Genomic DNA, 9,249 nt, shown 5'->3' on the forward strand with positions numbered 1-9,249 from the left:
TTTCAGTATCATGCCGCGTTTTCATATTCATTCTGGTTACTATTTGACGATTTTATATACTTATACTTATAAAGTTATGTGGGGATTAAATTAGTAAAGACTGGCCATTAATCTTTTTGACCTCCACAGACCCTTCCTAATGCAAATAAAATCGTCTAACCACCCAAAAATCATGGCAAAAATTCGTCCCAGTATTGAAGTGATTAACCGCCACCACTGCTATCGACACAATCTCCCCCATCAGAGTGAAAATGAAAGTCTCACCGTTGCCACACTCACACGGAGAAGTAATACAGTCTTGCCATCGGAGTGTGGAGCCGTAACTTGTTTTTTTTTTCCCGCCGTGTTGAGTCTGTCTTTAATTGTGTTTACATTTTCAGTTTCCTGGATAAGTTTTGTGTTTGTTAGGCTACGTGTGTGGTTCAGAGAGAGAGAGAGAGAATGATTTTATTACTGTTTGTAGGAAACATGCGCTGGGATTTACGTGTGTGTGTGTGTGTGTGTGTGTAGGGTTCATGCTGGTGTTGGTGAGTCAGTGTGTGTCCTTCCCTCCCTTCTCCGGCACGTCTTGAATAGTGGGTAGGAGGTAGGAGGTTGTAGGCAGAGAGAGAGAGAGAGAGAGAGAGTGAGAGAGTGAGTGAGCCAGTTGCAAGGATGACTCACCACCGGCCTGCCTCAAACTCCGCAATCCAGGCTCTCCCTCCCTCTCCCTCCCCGTCCGCATTTGCCTCCATCTGCTCGTTCTTCCTCCACCTCCTCCACTTCCTCCACCTCCCAGAAGCGCTAACAAGTCACACATTAATTACTCATTCCCTCCTTCCCTCCCTCCCTCCCTTCATCCTCGTGTACTAGCCTCCTTCCGCCCTCCGCCCAGCCAGCCATCACGTCCTTGGGCTGACTCCTTCGGGGCTGACTCTGGGTTGTTTACTTGCTTGCAATTCTGTGCGTGGCGCCGTTTCCCTCCCCGTCGCTCTGGTGGTGCCGCGCGTGTGCCGTTGCGCGTTGTTGTGACGGTAGAACTTATTTGTTTGTGGTGATGGTGGTGGTACTGACAAGTTACCCCCCTCAGTTCTTCCTCTGTATTATCTGCCTCCTGTTCCTTCATATTATTACCGCCCCTTCCTCGTCGTACTTAGTTTCGTGCACCGCTGCCGCCTCTACATCCGCCACCACTGCCATATTTTCCCTTGCATATTCTACTTCCTCCTCCACCACCACCTGATCGCCTTACGTCTCCCATCCACCGCCACCGCTGCCAGTCAAGCCGCCAGCCTCCACTGTTCCTCTGTCGCTTCCCTCCTATTCAGTCACGGACAGGGTTGTGGTGTTGGTGGGCGTAGTGAAGAACGATTACCCATGGGAAACTCTGGAAGCAAGGCGAAGGCGAAGGCGAAGGCGGAGGTGAAGACCGGGGCGGAGGCGGGAGCTGGCGACGGTACCAGTGCATTTAAGGAAGTTTGTGAAACGTGGCCCCCCGATACGGCCTTCTCCCCTCCCTCCCTCTCCAGCAAGGTCCCTCACGCCCACGATGGATCTGCCCTGCCTTCCTGTGGCACGCCGCCGCTGCCCAAGACCGACCAAGTCTTCTTCATTAACCTTAATAACAACAACAACAACAACAATATGAAGAATGGCAAGTTGAACAAGGGAAAGGCGAGCACACTGTCTGCCGAAGGTAACGTGTGTGTGTGTGTGTGTGTGTGTGTGTGTGTGTGTGTGTGTGTGTGTGTGTGTGTGTGTGATGCTTTTAAGAGGTAAGACCAGCTGTGAGGTTCCCCAGTGCCCCGCCGCCTTTTATGGGGGAGGGGAGAGGAGTGGTGACCCTGCCCAGTCAACCCACCTGCCGTCCCCTGCAGGGCCCTGACTCATCACCTATCCAGGTCAGGGTCTGGCAGGAAGTTGTGCTGGTGAAGGTGGTGGTGATGGTAGTACATGTCTCCCCCGCCCCCTCCCTGTACAAGTCCCGAATCAAATGCCTGTCTGCTTCCCTTTCCCTTCTCCCTCCCCGTCTCCTGCTGTGGCTGTGGTCAGAAGCACCTTTCTCTTTCTGTGGTGGTGGTGGTGGTGGTGGAACGAGGGAGTCATCGCGTTGGCCTTGTGGCGGTGATAGTCCTCCTCGTGGTAACCCCCCCATACACACTCTCTCTCTCTCTCTCTCTCTCTCTCTCTCTCTCTCTCTCTCTCTCTCTCTCTCTCTCTCTCTCTCTCTCTCTCTGCTTGCCGGTCAGGGGTTAATTGGAGTGAGTTATTTTAGTTGGCCAAGCGTTGTTGTGGAATCTGATGGCTGAAAGAGTAAAACGAGAGAGAGAGAGAGAGAGAGAGAGGGGACATTTTTACACAAGGAATAGTAATGACAGTATCTACACTGGCACACACTGGTTCAGGGAGGAGGAGGAGGAGGAGGAATGGGAGACACGCCAACATGTACTACATCGTTTTGTGTATATTCGGAATCTAAGTTTTCGTCGTGTTGTGATGTTATGCTATTCCCATGATTGAGAAAAGATATTGTACTACTATAATGGTTTTAATAATGATGATTATTACTATTACTATCATTGTCGTCATTATTTTCGTTCTTGTCTGACAAATTGTATATCAACATATTGCAACAGATGCATACTAGTGTGGGTGTGCTGCTGCCGAACATCAACAGGTTGCCTCCACCATTACCGCCCCCCACATGCCCCATCAGGTGCCATAATTACCAACGCTGTGTCAGATGAGAGGCTTGTTAGCATGAGTGCAGCTGCCAAGTGGACGCTGCTATGACTGTGGTGACGGGATCTGTAGTGAAAAATAGACTCGTAATGGTTCCCGCGGCATGAGTGCTGGTGTTGTGGAGTCACGCAGGACGGAGTGGATGGGGGAGAATGGGAATGCGGATGGATATGTGGAAGCTTGAGCGTGGGAGAGACATTGGTGGTGTGTGTTGATAATTAGGGTCGGATATGGAAGACAGTGTCATAGGTAGTAGTGTGTATGGGTGTAGGAGAGGAAAGACACATGGATAGGAGCTTGTGTATGTATGGTTGTTTGGTTGAGAGGACATGTTATCGTCATGGCATTATCATCGCCAAAGCGCTTGGTTCATCATGCTTATCGCTGGAAAGTTGATATATTTCACTGCATTTTCCCACTCGCTTTCTATCACAACTTTCATCGTGTTTCAACTTTAGTATATTCCCATGGCACGGCTGTCCCGAAGCTTACCTGTTGTTTGGCATGCCACGTGGCTCTGTTTACACTACCGAACACCACGTGGCCTGAATGTTTACCACCACGTGACTGACCTTGATGCATACCACAGGTCGCGTCGTTTGCAGTACAATAGGCAGCTAACTAATCAAGACGTGTTACCTGTACGAATGGAGACATACATGAACACTGGCAGATTGAAACTTAGCAGATAGAGACTTTTGAACACATTAATGCAGGAGGTGGTCTGGGTCTGGGATGGGATGGGAGTGCGAGGGAGTGTGTCTAGTGGTGTGTGGACGAGTGAGTGTGAGGTATGTGACTGAGGGCGGGGCAGCGAAGAGTGGTGAGCAGCAGTGAGGGCAGAAGTAAAAGATTGCTGTGGGTGGCTGGGTGGGCGTGAACATGAGGCGGAAATGATGTAATTGTTCCTGTGGTGACCTTGAAAGGTGTGTGTGTGTGTGTGTGTGTGTGTGTGTGTGTGTGTGTGTGTGTGTGTGTGTGTGTGTGTGTGTGTATACGCGCGTTCGTGAGTTGATATCCGTTGGCCGTTATATTAAGACTGGCCGTTATGTGAACTCTCTCTCTCTCTCTCTCTCTCTCTCTCTCTCTCTCTCTCTCTCTCTCTCTCTCTCTCTCTCTCTCTCTCTCTCTCTCTTTATTTTCTTCATCTTCGTACGCTTTGCATCTCTACTCTCCCCAATCTTCTTTACTCCTTTCTCTCATTTTATCCTCTTTTCTTCATTTTTATAACATTTTACCCTCCCTTTCCTGTTTCCTTATTCTCCTTGTTCCATTTACCGAAATGAATTGTATTTGTTTTCATCTCCTCCTCCTCCTCCTCCTCCTCCTCCTCCTCCTCCTCCTCCTCCTCCTCCTCCTCCTCCTCCTCCTCCTCCTCCTCCTCCTCCTCTCTCTCTCTCTCTCTCTCTAGTCTCTCTCTCTCTCTCTCTCTCTCTCTCTCTCTCTCTCTCTCTGGAAAGGAGGACGCAGAGAAGAGTAAATGGCCTCCTCCTCCTCCTCCTCCTCCTCCTCCTCCTCCTCCTCCTCCTCCATATGGTCTTCATGCCGTTTTCTTTGCCGTAATGCAGTTCTTAAATTTGTAGCATTTTTCTGTTATTGCTCCTTCAGCTCTCCTGCCTCCCGCCGCCCAGAAGTCACGCACACTGGTTCAAGACGGCCAGGCTATTTCTAGGCGTTATTTCCCTCCATTTCCTGGCTTTTTCCATCGGTTATTGTTATTGGTTGGTGTACTATTTTTGTTGCTAAAAGGATGTGTTGTAGTATTGTAGGTGGTGTTTTGGGGGGACATTATTATTATTATTATTATTATTATTATTGTGATTTTATTTGTTCAGGGAAATTTTGTTATTCGTTATTGGCGTTCGTTTTATTTGTTGTTTTCTTGTGTGTGTGTGTGTGTGTGTGTGTGTGTGTGTGTGTGTGTGTGTGTGTGTGTGTGTGTGTGTGTGTGTGTCTGTCTGTCTCGACTTGGTAACACTGCTCGAGATTCCATCCACTCCTTTCCACACCTCTAATTTCTTCCCCTTCCCTTCCCTTCCCTTCCCGGTCTTGTCATTTCTTTCGGGTTAATTCCCTTTCCTTTCCCTTCCCATCTCTTTCTATTTTCCCTCCTTTTCTTAGTTACCTATACCTTACCGTACCATACCATGTCTTTCCCTCTCCTCATCTTATCTCATCATTTTTCTCCTCTCACACACAAGTCTTTGCCTGTGAGTGCTATCTTGTATGTCTTGCTCCGGGTTAACCCTTTCAGTACCATGACACGTTTCCATATTCATTCTCCTTACTATATGGTAATTTTATACAGCTTCAGAAACTTATGTGGGTGATTGAAATAGTGAAGACTTTGGCCATTAATCTTTTGACCTCCATAGATCCTTCCAAATGTCAATAAATCTGTCTAATCACATGCAAAACTTAAGGTAAAAATGCGCTCCAGTACTAAAGGGGTTAAATAGTTAGCTTATTACTTATCCTCTGCGTGAAGGAGACCATTCAATATGTATGTCCGTTGTATTTATTTTATTTATTTATTTATTTATTTATTTATTTATTTATTTATTTATTTTTTTTTCTTAGTAATGGTTGATGTTCTTGGTTGTTTTGGGAGCGTTCTGAAACACTTCCGCCACGCATTGTTAAAAAGGGTATAGTAAAAGTTTCACGAGTTTTGAAGAATATCTTTATGGTTTTTATGAAAGGTTAGCGAGATTTCTACACAATTAGCAGGAGAAACAGTCTTGAGAACCCGGCGAATGATTTCTGTGGCCTTGGGAAAATAGTTATGGTGAGAGAGCACACACCTTGACGCTTTCTTCATCCATATTTCCCCTCCTCTTCTCACCTGCCTGCCTCATCTTCACAACTCTCTCCCGTCCTCCTGCAGTCCCTCTTCACCACTGCCCCGCTCACACACACTGAGGTGGATGAGTCTAGACGTGCCTTTTCTCGCTCCTACAAGATAATTCTCTCCTTTGTCAAGGCGCAGCATGGGATTACCTACCATCACCACCACCACCACCACCTCTTACTGCTGTTCCCGAGGTGCTGCAGAAGATGTAGTGGATCCCTCGAATGTCCCGTGGAGAAGTGGGGGGCCGGATACGTGATGGTGGTGGTGGTGGTGGTGGCCGCAGGGTGGAGTCGTGACCGTCATTTGTATAGAAGTGGAAAAGGTGAGGGAGAGAGAAGGAAAGGAAGGGAATGGTAGTGGGAGGGAAGGAAGGTTTGCCACTATTTGTGTAGAAGGATGTGGGAAGGGAGGAGAGGTGGAGGGCGTGGTGTCATTAGTGGAGGGCCAGGAAGGCGAGGGTGTGACCAGTGCCATCGGTAAACGGGCAGGAAGGCGGTGCCACTAGGCTAGTATTACCTGGAAGGAGCGGGCTCCTGGGTGGGGCTGATACGGGTTGTTTGAGGGCTGATGAGAGACGCGAAGGGCTGGATACTCTGGTGTGTGTGTGTGTGTGTGTGTGTGTGTGTGTGTGTGTGTGTGTGTGTGTAACTTTTTTTTAGGATTAAGACGTATTAAAAATGTTTTGTCTTTAATACATCCATAATCTGTTTTGTTGGTGTGCGTTGGTGAAGATAGGTGTGTTTGTGGCAGCGAGGGGAAGAGATTGGTGAAGGCTGCGGGAACATGTATATACTAGAAGAGGCCAGGCCGGAACTGTGGCGCAGGGCTGGTGAAATGTTATGTTTTGCCTGGCCGCTGGGGATGGGTCGTCGTCGCTGCCACACTCGTCTGTGGGGGATAGAGAATAGGTGGAGGAGGGAGGAGTTTTTAGAAAGGACTGGTTTGAGTTGTGTGTGTCTTGAACCGTATAGAAAACTGAAATAAATTGGGAAAACCAGATTGTGGGAAGGATTATGTCGGATACACTTGTTTATTTTGTTTTATTTTATTAATTTCTCTAATTATTATTATTATTTTTTTTATTATTACAACTTTTTTTTTCCTGCCTTAATGCTGTAGGTTTTAATTATGGGTCTGCGTGGTGATTAATGGTGTGGGAGCTTGGCGTGGTTAGTGGTTTGTTCTTCCTGGTCTGTGTTTGGTGAGTGTTCCAGGTGGCGGTGTGAAGTAAGCTGGAGTCAAGTTGTTGTTCATGGAGTCTTATTTGGATTGTGGTGATTGGAGACGTCTTATTTTTTACAAAATTTGCTCATTGGTTGGCAAGAACATAATTGGTCATAGTGTTTAAGGTACATGTACTAAAAAGATTCCGATAATATAAAAAGTTACCATGAAACTATTAAAAAGGTATGGCGGTTTCTTTACTATGTGATTGTTAAACTGTCTATTTCGAGCAGCGCTGTTTTCTGACTTAAAAATGTACAAAATTGATGAGTGACTTGGTGACACGGGAAGGTGTCTTGGTGAGTGGGTAAGATGTGAGGTTTCAGTACTTCCTTGATTTATGACAGATTTGAGTTCTTTGTGTGTGACAATTGACAGACTGAAGAGTGGCGATAGTGATGGCCACGTCCACACACCGCTGAGTGCATGACGTAGTGTCTTGGCCTCGCGTGTTGTCTTATGATCAGTCATCCAGAGTGGCAGCCCGGTTCCTTCCGAAGCAAACCTACCCTTGTCAGTCCCCTCTCTCTTCCACTTCACCATCTTGCCCCAGCTCGTCCAAGTCATCCTCTCAGTAATTACCAGTCTCCACAGCTGCCTCTTAGATGGTCACTTCGCTCTTCAGCCTCCCCAGTACCACCGCGGCTCAATTTCCTCTTCCAATTTATCCTCCACAACCGTTACCTAACTGGCAGCTTGTCTTGGCTCTCCTCCACTTCTCTTTCTCTCCATTTTGCAGCTTAGACTCCTTGGGTCTTATTCCGTCCTTGTCAGCTGGTTTGTGAATGTGGACCTGTAATGATTGGTGTCAAGAGATCAAATACTCTGAATAGGAGTGAACCTACTGGCCACTAAGATGTTTATAATACGTTGCACTTGTTTTGTGTGTGTGATTCACCTCGATCGCCTGCTGGTCACCCAGCCAGTCTTCCCCATTACGGAGCGAGCTCAGAGCTCATAGACAGATCTTCGGGTAGGACTGAGACCACATTAACACAACACACACCAGGAAAGCGAGGCCACAACCCCTCGAGTTACATCCCGTATCTATTTACTGCTAGGTGAACAGGGGCCACATATTAAGAGGCTTGCCCATTTGCCTCGCCGCTTACTGGGACTCGAACCCGGCCCTCTCGATTGTGAGTCGAGCGTGCTAACCACTACACTACGCGGTGTGTTTCACTGTTTGATCTGCTGCAGTCTGACGAGACAGCCAGACGTTACCCTACGGAACGAGCTCAAAGCTCATTATTTCCGATCTTCGGATAGGCCTGAGACCAGGCACACACCACACACCGGGACAACAAGGTCACAACTCCTCGATTTACATCCCGTACCTACTCACTGCTAGGTGAACAGGGGCTGCACGTGAAAGGAGACACCCAAATATCTCCACCCGGCCGGGGAATCGAACCCCGGTCCTCTGGCTTGTGAGTGTGTGTGTGTGTGTGTGTGTGTGTGTGTGTGTGTGTGTGTGTGTTACGTAAAGTCTTGAGATAGAAAGATGAGTAACATGAACACAAGTCTTGACGGGAGTATTGGCCTGAGAGATGGATTAAGAGGAATGCAAATGTTCCTTCCGCCCGCTGATCAGAGAGAGAGAGAGAGAGAGAGAGAGAGAGAGAGAGAGAGAGTATAAACCTAACATAATTCTAGGATTCAAGTTGACACTTGGCGCAAGTGGTAATTGTGGTGATTACGTGTTGTCAGCAGCAACAGCTGTACTACAACATTGTAGTTGTATCATTACGGGCCATTTACTTAACATTTCGTTGTAGCTTACATTCAGCAATGTGTAGCGGAAGTTATTAGATGTTTTCAATGATGATAGTTAAGGAAAGCTTCTGCGTCGTCAATAGGAAAAAATGAAAATAAAAAGCTCTCGCTAACCCGATTTATTAAGTGACCTTTGAAAGTAGTGCTGGTGTGTGTGAGAAAAAAGCGTTTAAGATTACTAGCTTAAATCGTTGGCTTCTTCGGCGGCAGTTGGTTTTATTCACCCACGGTCATCTGCTGGGCTTGTAACACCGTCAGCTGTGCCGTACAGCGAGACCACAGAGCTCATAGTGACCGATCTTGGGGTACAACTGCACGAGCCCACTCGCCGGGACAGCGAGGGCGTAACATCCTTATATGCTTTGTGGAGAACAGCCTCTGCACATTAAGTGTGTGTTGGAACCGGAGTGTAAGTTATCATGACCAGAGGGATGGATACAATATCATGCTTTTCCTGCTGGAGACAGACACCGTCGTTGTTCTCGCGGCGTGCATATCACTCACACTGAGTAATGTCTATTTTGTGACTAACACAACCTTTTAACATTTGCCACAGACAGACTATTTTCTCCACATTCGTCTGTAGATGATCGAGTGACTTACTGATGGATGTGTTTGTTAAGTGTGAAACAAGGTTGGAAGGACGAGCTGGGTGAATAACGGTCTGGTGGGTC

At 47.4% G+C, this 9,249-nt stretch overlaps 1 protein-coding gene across 8 annotated transcripts in view; it reads left to right on the forward strand.

Annotated features, from left to right (window-relative positions):
• The window catches only part of LOC123511201 (kinesin-like protein KIF2A), an 80,613-nt gene that overhangs the window by 6,672 nt on the left and 64,692 nt on the right, over nt 1-9,249 (forward strand). Inside the window, exon 1 of one of the 8 annotated variants that reach the window (XM_045266872.1) lies at nt 457-1,675. The exons of 3 other annotated variants lie outside the window; for them this stretch is intronic. In XM_045266872.1, the coding sequence (XP_045122807.1) occupies nt 1,357-1,675 (319 nt within the window). In that variant the 5' untranslated portion in view covers nt 457-1,356. Of the gene's footprint in view, nt 1-456; nt 1,676-9,249 lie in introns of those variants that run through there. 4 more of the 8 variants (XM_045266874.1, XM_045266871.1, XM_045266876.1 and 1 more) reach the window with 4 other exon arrangements.

The sequence above is a fragment of the Portunus trituberculatus genome, chromosome 31 (genome assembly GCF_017591435.1).
Source record: "Portunus trituberculatus isolate SZX2019 chromosome 31, ASM1759143v1, whole genome shotgun sequence".
Lineage (NCBI taxonomy): Eukaryota > Metazoa > Arthropoda > Malacostraca > Decapoda > Portunidae > Portunus > Portunus trituberculatus.